This window comes from Pelophylax lessonae (assembly GCF_965119305.1).
Source record: "Pelophylax lessonae genome assembly, chromosome: 4".
Taxonomy (NCBI): domain Eukaryota; kingdom Metazoa; phylum Chordata; class Amphibia; order Anura; family Ranidae; genus Pelophylax; species Pelophylax lessonae.
Window position 1 is genome coordinate 132,174,175 of NC_138771.1, and position 22,872 is coordinate 132,197,046.

The 22,872-nt window shown below is 42.7% G+C and overlaps 1 protein-coding gene across 1 annotated transcript in view; it reads left to right on the top strand.

Annotated features, from left to right (window-relative positions):
• The window catches only part of NPTN (neuroplastin), a 200,430-nt gene that overhangs the window by 117,405 nt on the left and 60,153 nt on the right, over positions 1-22,872 (top strand). The window contains exon 6 of the mRNA XM_082254942.1: positions 15,151-15,424. Within this exon, the coding sequence (XP_082111068.1) occupies positions 15,151-15,424 (274 nt within the window). The remainder of the gene's footprint in view (positions 1-15,150; positions 15,425-22,872) is intronic.

The window sequence follows — 22,872 nt, forward strand, 5'->3', positions numbered from 1 at the left end:
CTATGTAAATGCTTTTGTTTTAACAAGTCTTTTGCCTAGCTACTCCTAAGGAGAGGAAGTCAATACCCCATTGGTGAAGACTGTATGAGTGGGCGGCGACTGTCGGAGGACTCAGAGAAAGGAATTTTACGGTCAGATTTTACAAAAATTACGTTATTTTTTACTTTCTGCTATAAAACATTCCCAATAAAATAAATTTAAAACAAATCGAATTTCTCTTTATCAGTTTAGGCCAATTTGTATTCTGCTACATATTTTTGGTAAAAAAAAAATCCCAATAAGCGTATTTTGGTTTGCGCAAAAGTTATAGCGTTTACAAACTATGGGATCGACCTTTTTTTTTTTTTTTAATTTTTAATTTTTTTGTTTTTTTATTAATGGCGGCGATCAGCCTTTTTTTTAGAGGGACTGCGACATTGCAGAGGACAGATCGGGCCCCTAACTGACATTTAACACTTTTTGGGGACCAGTGACCTTAATACAGTAATCGGTGCTAAATTAATATGCACTGTTTCTGTAATAATGACACTGGCAGGGAAAGGTGTTAACACTAGGAGGGATCAGAGTGGTTAATGTATGCCCAAATATGATTACTGACTGTGTGGGGGTGGGTGGGAAGGGTTCTGTATCAAGCACAGAGAGATCGGGTTTCAGTTTTGCTGAAACTCCTAATCTCCCTGCCTGTCTGACAGAAGACTCGCCTGCTTTGTTTACATTTGTCAGGTTCTCTGACGATCGCAAGAGGCCGGTGGCAATCGGCAACCACTCCTCCCGCGTCCCGCCTCCCGCTGTGTCTAAACACAGTGGGAGCGCGGCTCCGGCGGCACACGCATGCCGCCGAGACCTCGTGCACAAAATCATGTAGGCCTATGTGAATTTGCGCCGCTGAGCCGCCTTGCTGCAGTAATACTATGGTGGGCGGTCGGCAAAAGGTTAACCCTGCCCCTTTAAGACAAGCCAAACATTCAGTGCAATGTAGCCACAACTACGTTCTTCATGGTGTGCTGCACAGACTTGCATGTCTTATCCACCCAGGGTGTCTCGTTTACATAGGTTCCAAAGTTGTGATGTATGCTGTTGAGTCCTGCTTCCTCTGTGTAATGAACCGAACCAGAACCCAGTCGGTCACCTAACATGGAGTAACACTTTAAAGATCTGAGCCAAAGAATATTACTGCCTTTCATCTTAGGATGCCATTTTTAAATGTAATGTGTATATAAATCTTAGAGGAAGTAAACTCTAACGTATTTTTTTTTTTTTTTTCAAACCCGCACTTGATCCAGACTGAAAAAGGCACAGGACTTTTTTTTTTAAAATTGCACTGCAACCAGCCCCCATATATCTGAACCGACTCCATTGAAAGCCCATCTGGTTCAGGTTATGTGAATTGGATGCTGCTCGAAATGCATCCGATTTGCAAATATGTGAACCGAGCCTTAAAATTACTTTGCTCCCTTTCTGTCCAGTTAAATATAATACTTGTAATGTATCGGTTTGAGAAGTGCAAAAAAAAAAAGTTACTAATGCAAGAAAGCTTTTTCTGCTGAGCTTTTATTAGGATTCCTTCTCCCTCTGTGGACTACAGAACTCCACCCCCCTTATGGTGCAGAAGACAGAGGAAGTTGTTCTGCAGTCCTACCCTACTTCCCTTCCTAGGGTGACATCATTGTTTCTCCATCGACAAAATATACTGAGCAATTGTCACCCTAGGGCAGGAAGTGTTGCTAGCAGAATCACAAGGTAAAAATAGAAGAGAAAAAGGCAGAAACTATATAAACTATATCTTCTGTATAGCTCTAGGTCAAATTGCTCAGCCGTACTTCTCCTTCTGCATTGTTTTTTAAAGTAAATATATGAAAAATCTCTAAAATAAAAGTGGGACTGACTTTAGGAGCACATGTAAATTCAATTGTATTGATCTTTCTCCATTGGTGATAAGCGGCTCTGATCAGTTACTTGAGTGAACTATCTTTTTAATAGAAAGCGTTGCCAAACCTTTTTCCCCCCTCAGTTGCAGATGAACTAGAAATTCTATTATTCAGTGCTTGTCAGATCTCTCCAATGTCCAAACTTAAAGTTTAGCCAATTTCAAGGTTGCCAAACGGATAGTCTGAACAAATATTTTGGTATTTTGCTGAACGCGGTTCTGAATGCACTTTTCTGGCACTGTTCGCGTTGCTAGAAAATGACTTGAATCCCCAAACATTATTTTTTTTAAAGCAGAGGCCCTAGAGAATAAAATGATGGTGCTGCAATTCTTGTCATGAAGTATTTGCGAAGCAGTTTTTTTAAACAAAAAAGTTTTGTGGAAAAAATACTTATTTGAATTTTAGTACAGAATAGAATTCTCATTTGTTTGGTAAAATATAAAAGATGATCTGCTGAGTAAATAGATACCAAACCTGTTCTGTTTTAAAATTATGGAGGCCCATGCACTGTCAACAAACGGGGTAAATTTTACTATTCATAGATGAAGCTTTAAAAGCCTTTACAGGTTACCACTTTAGATTTACACAGGAGGACCCATTCTAGAATTACTGCCCACAATCTGGCGGTCAGGGTTATACTTCACATGTGTGGGACAATCTATGTTTGTACGCGTGCAGGACCGACTCTTGCGTCTCCCTTTGCTTGTTTTAAATATTTTGTTTTTTTAATTATTTATTTTATTTTTTTGCACTGTCGCTTTTAGATTTTTTCGTTCACGTCCATACCTGCACGTGTGACCGGTGGCTCCGATGTCAGCCGGTCACTTGCGATCTCCCGCTGGAGCGGGAGAAAGGCAGGCGGCTAATGTAAACAAAGCCGCCTGTCATTCTCCCTGGTGTAACTGCAGAGACTATACAATCCTGCTATGTAGGATCGTATGTCTCTGTGGTTACATCACAAGCCACGCCCCTTCCCTTGACAGTTAGAATCACGCCCCTAGGGACACACTTAACCCTTTGATCACTAATAAAGTTAACTCCTTCCCTGCCAGTGTCATTTTACAGTAACAGTGCATATGTATAGCACTAATTACTGTAGTAATGTCACTGGTACCCCCAAAAGTGTCAAAAATGTTAGTCGGGTTCGATCTGTCCGCAGCCAACATATGGCTTAGTAAATGGTGTCAAGAGCAAGGATTTGGCTTTGTTTCTCATGATAGCTCTACTTGGAATAGAAAGGAACTGTACAAAAAAGATGGTTTGCATCTTTCTCTCAAAGGAACAAATATACTTGGTGAACAACTCCAAGAATTTGCGAAAGAGTATTTAAACTAGGAAGGGGGGGCAAAAGAGTGAAAATACAAGAGTCCAATTGCCCCCCGAAACAATGCCAGAACAGGTCAGAAGCACAGAGGTTAAGAAATAAGCTCAGAGTCCTGTCTACAAATGCTCGCAGTTTAGGTAAAAAAAATCAATGAACTTGGGTCAATAATGGCATCTGAGAATGTAGATTTAGTGGCTGTTACGGAGACATGGTTTAATGAAAGAAATGACTGGGACATAACCATACCAGGATACTCTTTATACAGAAGAGACAGAGAAGGCAAGAAAGGAGGAGGAGTGGCCCTGTATGTGAAAAATAGCATTAAATCTAACCTAATGCAAGTTGGTGAGGCCAACATAGAGTCAGTTTGGGTTACGTTGCAGTTTGCTAATCATGCAGTAACTCGTGTAGGTGTGATATATAGGATAGGCCACCTGGTCAAGTTAAAGAACTAGATGATCTACTAGTTGAAGAAATAGCTAAAATGACAATGAAAGGAGAAGTTATCATTATGGGAGATTTCAATCTTCCAGATATAAACTGGAAAACCAAAATAGCAAGTTCTACCAGGAGTACAGATATTCTAAATTCCCTACTGGGGTTGTCTCTGCAACAAGTGGTTGAGGAGCCAACCCGGAGGGAGGCCATTTTGGATTTGGTATTCACAAATGGGGATTCGGTATATGATGTCATTGTAGGCGAAACCTTGGGATCTAGTGATCACCAGTCAGTGTGGTTTAATATAAGAACTGTGAAAGAATCACACCACACAAAAACAAAAGTCTTAGATTTTAGAAAAACAGACTTCAAAAATGAAATTAGTCATAAATGAGTCCTTATCAGACTTGAATGGATTACATGGAGTCCAGGAGAAATGGGACTACTTAAAAGGTGCACTATTGAAGGCAACAGAAAATTGCATTAGACTTGTCAGTAAAAGCAAAAAAAGGAAGAGACCACTGTGGTACTCAGCAGAAGTGGCCCAAATCATTAAAAATAAAAAGCTAGCATTTTGTAATTATAAAAAAACCCAGAGCAATGAAGATAAGGAAATCTACAAGATTAGGCAGAAAAAGGCCAAGCAAGTTATAAGAACTTCTAAAGCGCAGGCAGAAGAAAAACTAGCTCAGTCTATGAAAAAGGGGGATAAGACATTCTTGAGATATATAAATGAAAAAAGGAAATTAAAACAAGGAATAACTAAATTAAAAACAAAGGACGGAAGGTATGTAGAAGAGAATAAAGGGCTAGCCGACTGCCTTAATGAATACTTCTGTTCAGTTTTTACAGAAGAAAAAGAAGGACCTCCACTTGAAAGGATGACTAATGAATCGTTTGATGCATGTGTCTTTACAGAGGAAGACGTTCTAAGATTGCTGTCTAAAGTGAAGACAAATAAGTCACAGGGTCCTGATGAGATACACCCAAAATTATTAAAAGAGCTTAGTGGTGAGCTGGCAAAACCATTAACAGATTTATTTAACCAATCATTAGTAACAGGAGTCGTCCCGGAAGATTGGAAATTGGCAAATGTCGTGCCCATTCACAAAAAAGGTAGTAGGGAGGAATCGAGCAACTATAGACCAGTGAGTCTGACATCAATAGTAGGCAAATTAATGGAAACCCTATTAAAGGATAGAATTGTGGAACATCTTAAATTCCATGGATTGCAAGATGAAAAACAACATGGGTTTACTTCAGGGAGATCATGTCAAACAAATCTTATAGATTTTTTTGACTGGGTGACTAAAATAATAGACGGTGGAGGTGCAGTAGACATTGCATATCTAGATTTTAGTAAGGCTTTTGACACTGTCCCACATAGAAGACTTATCAATAAACTACAGTCATTGAGCATGGACTCCCATATTGTTGAGTGGATTAGGCAGTGGCTGAGTGACAGACAACAGAGGGTTGTAGTCAATGGAGAACATTCAGAACAAGGTCATGTTACCAGTGGGGTACCTCAGGGATCTGTACTGGGACCAATTTTGTTTAATATCTTCATAAGTGATATTGCAAAAGGCCTCGATGGTAAGGTTTGTCTTTTTGCTGATGACACAAAGATATGTAACAGGGTTGATGTTCCTGGAGGGAAATGCCAAATGGAAAAGGATTTAGGAAAACTAGAAGAATGGTCAGAACTCTGGCAACTGAAATTTAATGTGGATAAGTGCAAGATAATGCACCTGGGGCGTAAAAACCCAAGGGCAGAATATAGAATATTTGACACAGTCCTGACCTCAGTATCTGAGGAAAGCGATTTAGGAGTAATTATTTCAGAAGACTTAAAGGTGGGAGGACAATGTAATAGAGCAGCACGAAATGCCAGCAGAATGCTTGGATGTATAGGGAGAGGTATAAGCAGTAGAAAGAGAGAAGTGCTTATGCCGCTGTACAGAACACTGGTGAGACCTCACTTGGAGTATTGTGCGCAGTACTGGAGGCCATATCTCCAGAAGGATATAGATACTCTAGAGAGAGTTCAGAGAAGAGCTACTAAACTAGTACATGGATTGCAGGAAAAAACTTACCAGGAAAGGTTAAAGGACCTTAACATGTATAGCTTGGAAGAAAGAAGAGACAGAGGGGATATGATAGAAACTTTTAAATACATAAAGGGAATCAACTCGGTAAAGGAGGAGAGCATATTTAAAAGAAGAAAAACTACCACAAGAGGACACCGTTTTAAACTAGAGGGGCAAAGGTTTAAAAGTAATATGAGGAAGTATTACTTTACTGAGAGAGTAGTGGATGCATGGAATAACCTTCCTGCAGAAGTGGTAGCTGCAAATACAGTGAAGGAGTTTAAGCATGCATGGGATAGGCATAAGGCTATCCTTCATATAAGATGGGGGCCAGGGACTATTCATAGGATTCAGATATATTGGGCAGACTAGATGGGCCAAATGGTTCTTATCTGCCGACACATTCTATGTTTCTATGCAATGTCGAAAGTCCCGAAAAAACAATCGCAGATTTCCGCCATTACTAGTTAAAAAAAACAATAAAAATTACATAAATCTTTCCCTTGGTAAACGCAATAACTTTTGCGCAAACCAATCAAAATACGCTTATTGCGATTTTTTTTTTTTTTTTATAAATATGTAGAGGAAAACAAATTGGCCTAAAATGTTAACATTTTGGGGAATTTCATATAAAAAAATGTGAAAAATATTATTTTTTTAAAATGGACGCTATTTTTTTGTTTATAGCGCAAAAAATAAAAATCGCACAGGTGCTCAAATACCCCCAAAAGAAAGCCCTGTTTGTGGGAAAAAAAGGACGTCAATTTAATTTGGGTACAGCTTCGCACGACCATGCAATTGTCCATTAAATTCACGCAGTGCCGAATCGCAAAATGGGCCCTGGTCTTTGAGCAGCCAAATCCTCCGGGGCTTAAGTGGTTAAGAGCATTTTATCACACCAAGATCGTTGTGTTTAAATGCTTTCCCTATTTAAAACTGGTTCGGTTTACATGGGGGGGCGGAATTGCACAAACAGTGATACATGCTCATTGCTTCTGGTTTCCTATATCATGAAGGTGATCAGAGCTGTTCCAGTGTCTGATTACCTCTCTGATCATCTAGCTGAAGCATCGGCTAGTCCCTCAGGTCTAGGTTGATTTCACAACAAAGCCGACTGTCGGCTCTAAAAACAAAAACAATACTGGTATGATGCCTGCAGCTCCCCCCCCATACATATCTGAGCTTGATCTTGACCCAGTGCCCCTATAACAAGCAAATCGTTATAGGGGTATTTGGCAAGGGGGAGGGGCCAGTAGGGCAGGCTGGGACCTGAGAAGAGGAGGATTCGGGGTTGCTTTGCAAAACCGTTGCACAGAGCAGGAAAGTATAACAACCTGTTTATTAGTCTTAAATTACAACTGCCTTTACAATCACTTGAACACTGGATAGGTAGTGAGAACGTTTTCTACGGTTCTCTTATTTGCACTGCTAGTGCTGATATGCATCACACTGTGTATAATCCAAGGACAACAGGAGTGGAATAGCACCTGAGAACTTTTATAGTGGAAAGGTTTGATCCTGGGTCCTTGCGGAGATATAGGTAGCAGGCTGAAGTTTTCTGCTGTCATCATCCCAAAGTTCAGAGATTAGGTTTATGTGGACTTTTATCTTAAACAATTCCCGCCCAAGGCTGTCATGACTCCTGGACTTGGGGTGGTGATATCTACAGCTGCAAGCATTATTCAGATATCATTTCTCTTTCCTTCATTGACAGACACCGCTTCATTTCTTCTTTGACCGATGGGTTATGCTGCTCTCCTTAGGAGTAGGACACTAGACGGAAAACGGTTAACAAAGCTTGACTACGCCTATAGGGCAGTCCCAGGGGGGTATACTCCCACTTCCTGCTATAGGATCTTCGTTTTTTTTTCTGCCTAGTCAGACATAGCTCCTTGCTGGGATCTCTGGTCCTAGAATTTTTTCCTTTTTTTTTAAACTGAACTTTTTCCTTTGTTTTTTTCTTCTGCAATCAAGTCTGTTCCTTTGAGAATTACAATCAACTGCTGGACTGGGTGATGCACTGGATATCCTAGATCCAATCTGGCCAGTGAGCCCGTGCAGACCACAGGTCCGCGCTAGGTCGGCCGCAACATAGCTCCACAGGATGGGGGCTGGCCTGCAAGTGAAACCCCTCGCGAGGACTCACAGCCTGGTTGCGGCCTGAGTCGCAGCATACCTCTGACCCATAGCACCCCCCCATTCCAAGATAGGAGGTAATCTGTCCCAACTGGGGCCTGCCCGGTTCTAAAGGTGTGGTGAGTAGTGCCCCCCTCTTCCTCAGGAAAATTTGGGGTGGACGCGGGTCCCTCCCAGGGTCGGTAGACCCTCCATAGGTCCTTCCTACCCAGACGCAACCCCCCCCACCTAGCTGGGCTACACTTTCACAAGCACCCCCCCCCCCCTGCTCCCTTCTAGAGATAAGGAGAAATGTTACTTTTATACTATTGAAATTTTCTCTGTGGAGGTGAGCTGTAGCTGGAGGGGGGGGGGGGGAGGGAGAGTGCACTGACAGCGGCTCCTCTTGCGGTTTGTGGGTTTTGTGCGGTTTGTGGGTTTTGTGCCCTGAAGGGGGGGGTCCCTGTAGAGGCCCCCCTTGCTGCTGTCAGTGTCTTAGGTGTCCCTCTGTGGCCGGGAATCGCACGCCTCGCCGCATGCCGCCGCCATTTTGGCGGTGACTGCATGCAGAGGATCAGCGGCCATGTTTTCGGTGGCTCCTATGTTGTATAAGGGCGCCCATTTTCATGTAGCTTGTACGGAGCGGTTCTCGGCGGGGGGCCTTTAATGAAAGCTCAACCGTTTTCTCTTCCTCTGGATCGGCGTGCTGCTTTGTCTGTGTGTCGCTTTCTCTCTGTCTCCGGAGTTGTTTGGCAAGTCCTGGGACAGTATATCTCCCTGTTTTCTGCTATTACAGAGCTGCTGGGACCTGTAGTTCCACTGGAGACAGCGGTGGGTTTTTTTTTCACAGCGAAGAAGAGGCGCAGCCTCGAAACCGGTAAGCCTGTACAGCTTCGGGGGACGATGGAATCCCGATCTCGATGCTGAGGATTTTATGCTTTGTTTGATGTGCCTTTTATCAAGAACTTGTTTGTGAGTATTTTTAATTCATCATTTTAATAAACCTGTTTTAAGGATAATGCACTAGGCCGGTGCACCCTTGTGTGTGTCGTTTCACAGAGAGTCCCCAGGGTGTCATGGAGCCACTAGAACACGTGTCACCACCTGACCTGGTCTCAGTCTGCCATGACGGCTCTGAGGACAGTCTGCCCAGCAGAAACTTTTCTGGCTCTGAGGAAGGGGGCTCGCCCCTGAAACGCGTCAGCCCAGCCACAGCAGCCCCATACGGCACACTGCATGCCATTCAGCTTCTTGTGGGACCTTGGCTACCTTGGAGATTTTATGTACAAGTGCCCCTTTTCCTTTGTCTTTTTCTCAGTTGGTTCTGGATACCCTTGATCCTGAGGGGACAGCAAGACCATAGGCTTTTTCCTCCTGTGTCTGAAGTATCTCTCTTCCCTCTGTCATTTACTCAAGCGCAGGAGATTTGCTTTACTACTTGCCATGACGGCAATCTTGGAGTCATTGATATCAAAAGTGGACATGGTTTTCCAAAAGAGACCTAGTAAAAAGCGTCCCCTGCCTTCACCTGCTTCCTCAAATTCTGAGGCTGATTTTGCCGCCGCGGACGTGGGTCTCCCCACGGGGTCTGCGTTTACATACTTCAAGTGCTCTAACAGTGAGGATTCCTCTTCCACTACATCTGTGCAAGAAAAAGCGCTCGTGGAGGCACTGATTGTTTAAAAATGGAGGACACAGCTAATGCTGCGTCGGCCGCGCCGATGCAATTTGGTACCCGCAGACCATCCAAGATGACTAACGTGTTCCCCTTTTCTGCCTATTTCGACAAGATTGTTGCTAGTCAGTGGGGTCCCCGAAGCTCATGGTTGGGATACCTAAGTTTTGCTAGGAGGTATCCTTTTTAAGAGTCCCTCTTAAAGAAACGGAGAGTGCCACCAGTGGTGGACTCTCAGGTTTCTAGGTTAAATAGTCACATTTCTACCAGTGGAGGACGCTTCATCATTTAAAGACCCTGTAGATAGGAAGGCTGAATCTCTGGTCTGCCATCTTTTTTTTTTTTATCATGGCAGGTTCAATCTTGAGGCCAGTGTTTGCCATAACCTTGGTCTCCCAGACCTTGACAGAGTGGGCAAAGCTTTTATGCCAGTATTTGGAAGGGGTGTCAGCATCCTCCTGAACTGGGGGATCAGTTGATACAGTATATTTGTGATGCCTCTCTGGAAGCGTCCCCTTTAGCCTGAAGGGTGGTGGTGACTCTGTGCCGCATGATATGGTTGAAATGCTGGTCTGCGGACCAGGTCTCTAAAAAGGTGCTGATGGATCTCCCCTTCGTGGGGGACCGCTTGTTCGGAGCTTCCATGGAAGAGATCATGAAAGGTCTCATGGGAGGCTAGAGCACCCTGCTTCCGCAGGTTACAATAAAAAAAAGTCTTGCCGCAAACGTGGTCCTGTCTTCTCGGCCCACAAGCGGCCCTTTCGTCCCGCAGAGTTGTAGGACAAGGTTTCTAAATCCTTCCGTACCTTCTTGGGAGGTTCCAAGAGACCCTGGGTTGGTAAGTCTAAGGGGGGATCCGCTGGCCCCGTGGACAAGCCCTGCCTGAAGGGACGCCCTCACCTGTCTTTGCTTCCTTCCGGACCCGTGGACCTCTTTCTTTCAAGACAAATGGGTCCTTGAGTTGATCTGGTCCGGGGTCCAGATCCCATATCGGTCCTTGCCCCCGGAAAGGTTCTTCGCTTTTAACCTGCACCTTTCCCTGGATCGGCTTCAGGGCCTTCTCAGGGCGGCTCACTATCGTCACAAGGAGTCATTGTACCAGTTCCAAAGCCGGAACGTTTTCAGGTGTTTTATTCAAACCCATTTACGGTTCCCAGGAAGGGAGGGCAAGGTTCGTCCAATCTTGGACCTCAAGGCCCTGAACCACTTTGTGCAGGTTCAGAAATTCAGAATGGAGTTCATTCGCATGGTAGTGGCTTCCGTTCATCAAGGGGATTTGGCTCCTGTTATCCAACCGCTGGTCATCTCTCAAGACTTGCATGCAGGTGCTGGGCCTGATGGCCTCCACCTTCGAGGCAGTTCCATTTGCTCAGTTCTATACCAGACCTCTGCAAAAAGAGATTCTAGCCAATTGGGACAAGCATCCACGGTCCCTAGACAATCTGATTCTGCTGAGCTGGGGTATGATGGGATCCCTAATATGGTGGCTTCATTCCCCGGCGCTTCAGCAGGGAAAGTCTTTTCTTCCCCTGTACTGGACGGTGGTTTCCACGGACGCCAGCTTGTCCAGGTGGGGAGGTGTCTTGGGCACGAAATCAGCCAGGGGGTTCTGGTCTCCGGAGGAGTCCAGTCTGCCGATCAACATCCTGGAAATTCGGGCGATCAGGCTTTACCTGTCCCAGTGGTGGAAAAGTCTACAGGGGTGTCTGGTAAGGATGCAGTCGGACAACACTACAGCCGGGGCATATGTCAATCATCAAGGGGGCACCAAAAGTGCCCTAGCTGCCAAAGAAATAGCCGGTATTCTAAGGTGGGCAGAATGCTTGTTCCAGCCCTCTGTGCTGTGCACATTCCAGAGGTGGAAGATTGGCAGGCGGACTACCTCAGTCGATAGGCACGGAGTCCTGGCGAATAGTCCCTTCACCCGAAAGAGTTTCAACAACTGTCTCCGGTGGGGGACCCCTGATGTGGACCTGCTAGCCTCACGCGTCAACTGGAAGGTTCCGTGGTTTGTGGCAAGATCTCAGGACCCTGTGGCAGATTCTCTGGTGGCCCCTTGGGGCCAGAATCGTCTAATTTATGTCTTTCCTCCACTACAGCCTCTGCCGAGATTTCAACGCAGAATCGAGGCAGAAGGAATTCCAGTAATTCTGGTGGCCCCAGACTGGCCTCGTCGGGCTTGGTACGCAGGTCTGGTAAGACTGATAGCTAAAGCCCCTTGGCGACTTCCTCACAAAGAAGCTCTTTTGTCTCAAGGGCCAATCTTCCATCCTGTTTTACGGTCGCTGGCTTTAACGGCCTGGCTATTGAAAGCCAGGTATTAAAGGATAGGGGGTTGACGGCTTCAGTGATTCCTACTCTGTTAAAAGCTAGGAAATCTACTTCTCTGAATATTTACCATCGAGTTTGGAAAGCGTACATTACTTGATGTAAGTCTCGGGGTGGGCGGGGGGTTCCCTCCATTCCTTTTCGGTACCACATCTGCTGAAGTTTCTACAGAGAGGTGTAGATCAGCGTTTGGCCCTGGGCACCGTTAAGGGCCAGATTTCAGCCTTGGCAATTTTCTTCCAAAGGCCGTTTGCCACAAATTCCTTGGGTCACACCTTCGTGCAGGGGGTTCGCCACTTGGCTCCTCCGGTACCGTCCCTGGTGCGCCCGTGGGATCTTAATCTGGTACTGTTTGTTCTTCAAAAAGCGCTCTTTGAAAATATTCATGAAATTCCTCTGGTTACCTTGTCACAAAGTGGCTTTCTTGATAGCCATTACTTCTGTACGCAAGGTCTCTGAACTGGCAGCGTTGTCCTGTTGGGTCGCCTTACCTGGTGGTTCACAGGGACAAAGTGGTGCTATGTCCCTGTCAGTCGGTCCTTCCTAAGATAGTTTTGGGGTTCCACTTAAATTAAGACATTGTGTTGCCTTCATTGTGTCCTAAGCCAAAATGTTCAAAAGAATTGCTTTGCATTCCTTGGATGTGGTGTGGGCCATCAGGGTGTACTTGGCGGAGAATTAGTCAATTATCGGATTCCTTGTTTATCCTTACAGATGGTTCCCGTAAGGGGCAGGCTGCATCTGCTGCGACAATTTCCAGATGGATTAGGCAGACGGTGGTGCAGACCTATTCAATTAAGAGTCAGGTTCCTCCTTTCCCTGTTAAGGCGCATTCTACGAGGGCGCTTAGTGTCTCCTGGGCCTTCCGTCATCAGGTGTCAGTGATCCAGGTTTGCAAAGGGGCCACCTGGTCGTCTGTGCACACTTTCACCAAGTTTTACACAGTGGATATTTTCGCATCTGCAGATGATGCGTTTGGCCGCAAAGTTTTGCAGGCAGCTGTGGCAGAAACTTCTGCCTCTCGAGGGTGTTTTTTCTGGTAGGTGAGCTGCTTCTGACGCTTGTTACAAAACTGAGATTCTATAGCAGGAAGTTGGAGTATACCCCTGGGACTGCCCTAAAGGTGTGGTCAAGCTTTGTTAACCCTTTTCGCCTTGTATCCTCCTCCTAAGGAGAGCGCCATAACCCATCGGTCAAAGATATGAAGCTGTGTGCGCCTATGAACATCAGAGAAAAGGGTTTTACAGTAAGGGTCCATGTACACGGGATGCTGGAAATGGCAGTTGGCGTTTTTTTCAGAAGCCCCTGGACCCATCTACATTTTATCTTATCTGTCCATGTACACCAGGTCGTTTACAGTCATTTGCAGGCAGTTGCGTTCAGGGACTTTTTTTAGAACGCAATTATTTGCGTTCGAACGTGTGTTTCCCGGCGTTTCAAACGCACAAACGCATCTGAACGCGATGACCCGCGTTTAGCGTTCGCGTTTTTCCATTTTAAAAGGGAATAATTTTTTTGACCTCTAGGAACGGTTCTAAACGCAAACGGCCGCTAAACGCGGGTACAAACGCGTCCGAATGGACGTTTCAAACGTCCTAAAAATTCCAGCATTCAAAGGGACTTTTAACAATGTCCCGTGTACATGGAGCCCAAGACAAAAATACAGTTTTCTGTCGGGGATTCCCTGCACCCTAAAAACAATAGCGGCTGTTCATCTGTTTGATTGTTTTTCCAGACGGCTGGAGGGAACATTAACCCCACGCCGCCTCACAGTGCTTCTGCCAGCTCGCCCATGCGATTGGCGAGCCGGAGAAGGAATCCGCTAGCAGCTGAAGTTTACCATAGAAAAAAGAGGACCAGTGGGTCCCCAGCAGTCTCTACGACCTTTTGGAGGCTCGGTGCGACATTATGACGTCACGTCAGGCCCAGCAGATGTAAACACTAACGTGTACTCGGCTAGAAAGGCTAAGATGCTTTTGTTTTTAGGTTTTTTTTTTTTTAGTCTTTCCTGCCTAGAGGAGAGATGTGGGGTCCTATTCTATTTCAAGGGATGTTTACATTCCTTATAATAAGAATAAATGTGATTAAAAAAAAAGTGTAAAAATAAACAATAAAAAAATTAAAGCGCCCTCGTCCCGCATGCTCGCACTCAGAAACGAACGCATATGTACGTCGCAGCCACATATGTAAATGGCATTTAAACCACACATGCGGGGTATTGCCGCGAACATTGGCACGAGAGCAACAATTCTAGCCCAAGACCTCCTCTGTAACTCTAAACTGGTAAACTGTAAACCTTTTTAAAGCATCGCATATGGAGATTTTTAAATTCCGAAATTTGGCACCATTCCACGAGTGTGCACAATTTTAAAGCGTAACATGTTTGGTATCTATTTACCCAGCGCAACATCATCTTTCACATTAAACAAAAAAATTGAGCTAACTTTAGTGTTTTTTTTTTTTTTTTTTTTTTTTAATTCATGAGTTGTTGCACAAATACCGTATTACATAAAGTTACAACGACCGCAATTTTATTTTTTAGGATCTCTGCTAAAAAAAACGTATAGAATGTTTGGGGGTTCTGAGTAATTTTCTAGCAAAAAATGATTCATTTTACATGTAGGAGAGGAGTGCCAGAAGAGGGCTGGTGTTCCGTGAAAAAACCCATACCCGTGAGAAAACCATACCCTCGTCACTTCCGGTGCACCTACGGAGGGTATGGATTTCTCACGCTAGTTACACTTGCGGCGGTTACATTAAAACAGCTCCTTCGCAACATGGCTCATCTCCGCTCCTTCCCCTGTCACTTCCCTGATCTCGGGTAATAAATATAGAAGCGGATCACGGAGCCGCGATCGCCATCATTTACATCTCATACACCCGCCACTGCTTTTATATTTATTAGGCGTGATCAGGCAAGTCACAGGGATAGGAGAGGAGATTATTGATGTTGCAGCCAAACTGTTTTAATGTTACCGCCGCAAGTATAACATTACACACAATACCGTGATAATTTCCTACCCTCCGAGCATGTGCACTTGCCAAATTCTTTGCTGTTCAATTACGTATCCGGGGCTCTGAGCATGTGCACTGCTGCGTTGCTCAGCTGTTTGAGACAGGAAGTGACGAGGGTATGGAAATCTAACGAGGTATGGAATTCTAACGTTACACCGGTATGTAAGTGGTTAAACTTGTTTAGTACTTTCAACTACATCTTGTACCTGATAAATAAAATGATTTCATATTTTGCAGCCACTGAATAATGAGAGTGGGCGTATAACTATCACCAGCAAAGAAAACATTACTGAGCTGAAAATCGTAAAGCTGGACATCAATGAGGACCCTGGTGTGTACATATGTAATGCTTCAAATCCGGTTGGCAACACAACAAGTCGCATCATCTTGAGAGTGCGCAGTCACCTGGCTCCGTTGTGGCCCTTCCTTGGCATTGTAGCAGAAATTGTCATCTTGGCAGTTATCATTGTTGTGTATGAGAAGCGCAAAAGACCAGATGAAGTTCCAGATGGTAAGCGAGGGGCAAGGGCATAATGAAATTTTATTATATGTCCATACTTGTACTGCATTACAGGATAGGTGTTTTGGGCAAATAATGAGTAAAAGCATATCATAATACCAGAGAACAAATGGGAAAGCCATCTGCAAATGCAGTCGACTTACACCAACCTGATTTTTTAGTGAAGACTCCGTCAAAATTATGTTTGTCTACATGATACTTGAGGATGTCTACACAGTGTGGTGTTTTTTTTTTTTAATTTTATTATTATTCTGCCATACATCTTAGGCACTTGTTGCATTGTATTGGCAATTCCCATAGGCCTGAATGAAATGTGAGGTGTTGGAGACTTCTAGCCAGAGAAACATGCATTTGAAAGGCAGTAATAATTAATTTTCAGTGTATACCGAACACTTGTGTAACTGCAGGGAGTGCAGCTGTTCCCAACCTATGCCAAAAGTGGCTTCAGATGACCCTATTATGACTGAGGGTCCCCTTGCGGCGTCCATGAAGAGGCTTATGAAGCCTAAAAGGAAAGGGTGCGTCTTAAGGATGAGTTGATGACTTCAATATGCTGCCCATTACAATAACATCAGTCACTCGTGTTCTCATCCAGTCCAAGGCATGCTTCTTTCTTGTCCCTTTTACTCGTATATCAGCCTAATGAAAATATTTATTTTAACTTTTTTTTTTTTTTAGGATTTATCTTGAAATGATTGTATTGTCGTCTTCCGGTCCCCATATGCGACTGTTTTAGGTAGTACATGAGCCACCAGCCAAAAGTAGTTGCCAAATTTTAATTTTTGAAGACTAAATTCCAAAATGTCGTTTTTCTTTCTCTTACAGTAAAACGATGATATATTATGCATCATTTAAATCATGATTTTCAAATTTACATACAAGTATACCAGTGTTATAGAGAAAAAAATACCCACCCTTTTAGGTTGTATATAACTTGGGCACCTTTTATTTTAATTACTTGAGTAGCTGAAAGCAGATTCAATTTGTTTTGTAAACAAACATGAAAATATAATTTTGCAGTGATTTGGTTTGGCATCCTTGTCACCCAGATACAGGGGTTGGTAAGACCTTCAGTTAAATGGAAATATCCTAGCCACCTTTTCCATAATGTACTGTATACATATGATGTGTTGCTGCACAGTTTAACTATAATACATGGTTACATACATCTTTAGCTATGCTATAGAACCAAACATAAAACTTCTACAATTGTAGTGCAGTATGTGTGTAGTTGTCCTCAATTACCTTATTGCCAGTTCAAGTATTGCTCTTGCAACCTAAGGTTCTCTTTGTATTGCCTCTTATAAACACCTCGCAAGTTTTCCAAAAAGAAAGGTATGGTAAGCTTTATACAGTATCTCACAAAAGTGAGTACACCCCTTACATTTTAATAAATATTTTATTATATTTTCATGTGACAACACTGAAGAAATGATACTTTGCTATAATGTGAAGTAGTGGGTTGGGTGTACAGCTTGAATAACTTTGTCAATTTGCTGTCCCCACAAAATAACTAAACACACAGCTATTTATGTCTAAACCACTAGCAACAAAGGTGAGTACACCCCTAAATGAAAATTTAAAAATTAGGCCCAAAGTATCAATATTTTGTGTGGCCACCATTCTTTTACAGCACTGCCTTAACCCTCTTGGGCATGGAGTTCACCAGAGCTTCACAGGTTGCCACTGGAGTCCTCTTCCACTCCTCCATGACGACATCACGGAGCTGGTTAGAGACCTTGTGCTCCTCCACCTTCCGTTTTAAGGATGCCCCACAGATGCTCAATAGGGTTTAAGTCTGGAGACATTCTTGGGCAGTCCATCACCTTTACCCTCAGCTTCTTTAGCAAGGCAGTGGTAATCTTGGAGGTGTGTTTGTGGTTATCATGTTGGAATACTGCCCTGTGGCCCAGTCTCTGAAGGGAGGAGATCATGCTCTGCTTCAGTATGTCACAGTACATGTTGGCATTCATGGTTCCCTCAATGAACTGTAGCTCCCAAGTGCCAGAAGCACTCATGCAGCCCCAGACCATGACACTCCTACCACCATGCTTGACTGTAGGCAAGACACACTTGTCTTTGTACTCCTCACCTGGTTGCCACCACACACTCTTTGACACCATCTGAACCAAATAAGTTTATCTTGGTCTCATCAGACCACAGGACATGGTTCCTTAGTCCATGTCCTTAGTCTGCTTGTCTTCAGCAAACTGTTTGCAGGCTTTCTTGTGCATCATCTTTAGAAGAGGCTTCCTTCTGGGACATCAGCCATGCAGACCTATTTGATGCAGTGTGTGGCGTATGGTCTGAGCATTGACAGGCTGCCCCCCACCCCTTCAACCTCTGCAGCATTGCTGGCACCACTCCTACATCTATTTCCCAAAGACAACCTCTGAATGACGCTGAGCACATGCAGTTAACTTCTTTGGTTGACCATGGCGAGGCCTGTTCTGAGTGGAACCTGACCCGTTAAACTGCTGTATTGTCTTGGCTACCATGCTGCAGCTCAGTTTCAGGGTCTTGTCAATCTTCTTATAGCCTAGGCCATCTTTGTTGAGCAACGTTTCTTTTTTTTTTTCAGATCCTCAGAGTTCTTTGCCATGAGATGCCATGTTGAACTTCCAGTGACCAGTATGAGAGAGTAAGAGCGATAACACCAAATTTAACACACCCGCTCACCATTTACACCCGAGACCTTGTAACACTAATGAGTCACATGACACCAGTGAAGGAAAAAGGCTAATTGTGCCTTAGTTTGGACATTTACCTAAGGGTGTATTTGCTTTTTTTGCCAGCGGTTTAGACATTAATGACTATATGTTGTTATTTTGAGGGGACAGCAAATGTACACAGTTATACAAGCTGTGCACTCACTACTTTACATTGTAGCAAAGTGTAATTTCTTCAGTGATGTCACATGAAAAGATTTAATAAAACATTTACAAAAATGTGAGGGGTGTACTCACTTTTGTGAGATACTGTAAATGTTAATGTTGCTATTAGGACTTGTGCATACATCCATGGATACCAACATCATAAGCAACACCAGCTATGCTTCCTTGACAGCATGTGGTACAGTAAAAGTGTCACCCTCACAGATATTATATGTACCTGGAAGAAAAAAAATAAAAAAAGGTGTTGCCTAAAGCAGTCAAATGTAGCCCTTGTAGAACAGATTTAATAATCCAGAAATGCTTTGTATGGGCTACACTCCTTATTGGTAGCCTACCTCTGTTAATTTAAGTTTAGTGCTTAGCCTATTTGAACCATATTAACAGTATTTCATTTCAAAAGAATGTGTCTGTTGTGATTAACAATGTCACTCACACATTTCTTCCCTTTACGTGGTATATCTGGTAAGTTTGTGTTCCCCCATATGCTTTTAAGTAACACTTCTCTGCAGGAACACCTTAATGCCATGTTTTCTTTGTCCTGAGGTTTGTATAAAAGCTTATATCTGAGCCCTGGTGCCAGCTTGCTGTGGGCATGAAACACACTGTTGAAATGACTGCATGGTCATATGGCAACTTGAAGGGGTAGAGTAGTATTCCCTCTGCCAATATCAAAGTTTGCTAAAGCTTTTCACAAAGCTTTTACCTATATGCCATAAGGTTTTTTTTTTATTTCTTGTTTTTCTAGTTACCACTTAAAGGCAGGGTTTGGCAATATGTAAATATTAGCATTGCTTTTATAATGAGATTAGTTTGCTCCCTCCCTCACCCTTTGTCTAGAAATTCAGCAGTGCTTTTCATACTTGAGCATGAACTGAGGTGTGTTCTCTCTGGCTCAGCTTTCCCTTCACATAATCTGGTTATATGCCCATGCATTTTTGCATAGGTTTTAGTTGACTAGTTTTAGATCCTACTTGGCTACAGATTCTTTATTTTTGAAAGTTTGCCATTGCTTCCAGCTTGAGTGATCCAGTTATTTGGATGCAGTAAGCTATATATCTCTGCAGCAAAGTAGGCAGCTACAGGGAAATGTTGAAGGTGTATTCAAAGGGAACTGACTTATTGAGTCAGAGTTCAACATTTCACTTTTAACCAAACTGCCTTCATTTTCATCCCAGTAATTGTACAAACTACTAAACTGGCTGTATTGGCCTAGATTGAGCATACTTTTACCAATTCTGTACAGCAATATTGTAAGAGGTAAAGCTCAGTAGAACTAGTGTAAACTGTTTGGGTGGAATTTGAAGTTGTATAGTTTCATTCTTTGTTTCCACCTCTGGTGTATTTGATTCCCTCTTAAAAGGTATAAGTCATTTAATTCACGGACTAGTAATTTTGTTAATTGATCATTAACCAGAGGCCTGAACTCTACAATTTTTCACATGGAAATATATGGTGTGTGCATGGGTGTGTGTGCTAGGATTCTCCCTTCAAGCATAGTTTTCCAGCATGATGCACTGCAGCTCTGTCTGCCATTTTAAAAGGGTTCCCTTTTATTGGCAGTTCAGTGTGTCCTGCTGGTTTACCTGGGCACTGCCTGAATAAACCTGCTCTTCCTTTCACCATTGCTTTTTATCCGCTTCACATATTGCTTGCCTCCTTTCTCAGCAACACAGATTGGACCACTCACTCCATTTCTTTACTCCCAAAGTGTTTTTTCTTTTTAAGTTTTCTTTACTTTGTTGGTTGGGAGGGGGAATCCAGGGAGGCAGCTTCAATAATTATTCTTGTCGGTTACTGTGACTTTTTTTTTCCCCCCCTTCAATTGCATCAAACCCTAAATATTATGGTGGTAAGTGCGAGTTTTGCATGCTTTTCCAGTTTGTCTAATCTCGCTTCCGTTGTTGGGATTGCTCAAGCCCATGATGTTAACACTTGGAGTTTCCCTCATCTACTTTCACAACTAATTTTCAGTTTATTTTGGTTTTCTTGTTTGTTTATCCTTCGCTATGTTTTAATAAAAACAAAAAAAGCAGTTTTTTTTTTGTAATCTCCTTTACTCACAGCCTGCCCCTACCTCTGTCCTCACCTTTAGTGGGTTCTTGGCCTGTTATGGTACTGGGTCAGTAAAAGAGCTAGTGCAGAATCACAGAAACGGAAAAACATAGCTGTACACCTTCCTAGGATTCCCAGCTTAAAGTGGTATTAAGCCCAAAACCAGAAATTTAACATATTGCAGGTTACCTATCCTTAGATGTGGTGGCTGCATTTGTTTTCTTTTTTGGGATTTTTTTCCCCGTTTTCACCTGGTGATCTGCCCAGTAACACATCTTCTGTATTAGAGTGCCGCCTCTCTGGATGAACAGACATACCTTTTGGACAGGAACATTAATAATCTGGAGGGAGGGAAGTTTAGATGGACTTGACTAACAAATTGAAGCCAAACTCCAGCTCAAACTTTATAAGCAGTTACAGCAACAGTTTTTTTTTTTTTTTTTTTCAATTTAAAGAAGTTTTACATAATTAAAAGCTAGCCATTGTGAGCACTCATGTCAGTTGTAAATAGTTTGTCTCAACACTCCACTGCTACATCTGCAGGACAGCTGCTTCTGTTCAAAAACAGATTTACTGGCTGGATTACCAGGTTAAAATAAAGGAAAGAAACGCTAAAAAAAGAAAAGATTCTTCTCTGTAATATATAATTGTTAATGCTTTTTTTACTGCATGGTGACATTTCTAAAAGCACAACTGCAGAGGGAGCTTGAGAACTATTGAGAATTTTTTTTTCTCAGATCTCTGATAAGAATATAAATTGCTAATTTTCAGTTCTTTGCCAAGTTTGCGAACAATGGTTTTGATTTTCAGTTCAGTGTATCCTTTGTAGATTGGGCAGAGGCATGTATGTAGGCAGTCAGATAACAAATATTAAGCGCCCTTTGCAGTTCATATCAACAGCTAACTCAAGGACAATTGTATTAAAAGTAATAGGATCGCAGGAAGCATATTATAAGCCACACTGTAAATCCCCGAGGTGTATGTATGATAAAACCATTGCCCATAGGGCTTGCTCTTGATGTTTGAGTGCATTAAAAAAAAAAAAAAAAAAACTGTACAGACAAATAATGCAAAGTAAAGACAGTATCAACAAATGCAGCCTGTAGTTTTTATCTCCGGTTTCTAAAAATGCTACACAGAATATGGACCTGTAAAAAAAAAAAAAAAAAATGTTCTGCCCACTGTATAGATTTAGGAGTGCTATTTTGTATGATATGGAGCCCTTTCGCGACTAATTCAAAACAGATTTAAAATTTTTTGCTTCATGCACAAGAAAGATTTAGGGTTATTTTTATTTTGTAGTACGTGACAAATAGGATGGTTTCCTTTTTTTTTTTTTCTTTCCCAACTTTCCTGTAAACTGGAGCAGAGTCAGTGTGGAGGCACTAGATGGAGCTAGAGAATGCTTTTGAATTTATATTAGATGAGGTTCTAGCACATGAGACTCGCTTATATACATTGGTAAACGATACAGTACCACTGACAAGCTACTGTGGTATATATATGTCAACTTTTATACCCTTTTCAATCCTACTGGGAAACATGTTTTCCTGCCAGTGAATGGTTTGGTTTTGCATTTGTGCGTGTGTGCGTGTGTCTGTCTAGGGAATCGGTTGCTGTGTCTCTCAGGCCCTCTGTGTAAATGTAGCGCTCCTGTACATTAATCTAGCACGCTGTAGCCCTCCCCAGTCTGACTTATCTGTCCCATTTCAAAATGCATTTTGCCACTTTACCAGACGTCTGTGGACAAAGGCTTGTTGACTGTTTGTGCAGAGTTTGTTTTTCCTTTATTTCTACTCTTGCTTTGTTTTTTCTCTTTTTGTATTTATTTTCCCCAGAGATATTATTTTTTTGGCTACCTGTTGACTTTGTTCATGCGCTGCCAGCAGGTAGAGAGGAAGTAATAGGGATCATATGATCATATTACTCCCTGGTTGTGCTCATGCAGGTCCCAACACACGTTTCAAAGACTGTAACTTTTCTCCATCTTTTTGCTTCATGTGCACTAGTCTCCTTGTGGAATCCTGCTGCAAATTTTTCTTCAAGACTTCAGTGAAAATCCTTCAATTTGTCACACTGTTGTAGGCGTCACATATTTAAGGAAATAAAAAATAAATGTTAATAATTCTAGAAAGATATGGATGCAGTCAATTTGGCCACTGCACATAGTAAAGCTCTATGTGACCTTGTAGCTGAAGTCTGGCGGGGGAAGAGGATGTTCATTCTTTTTGTATTTGTTCAGTCCATGATTGTATTAGGAAGAAATCAAACTTTGGGTAATATAGAGTATAGATAATGTATAGCGTAGAGTCTTGGTGAAGGAAAACATCTTCTGTTGTCATCACTAACCTACCCATTACCCCACTATAAGAAAACAACCAGCAGGATTTTACAACTGAAATGTTGGGTTTGTCTTGTCATTAATCCTCTTGAGTGAACCACTGGAACTAGGGGACAGGATGGTTTCAATGAAATCTCAACAATCTGTCCACT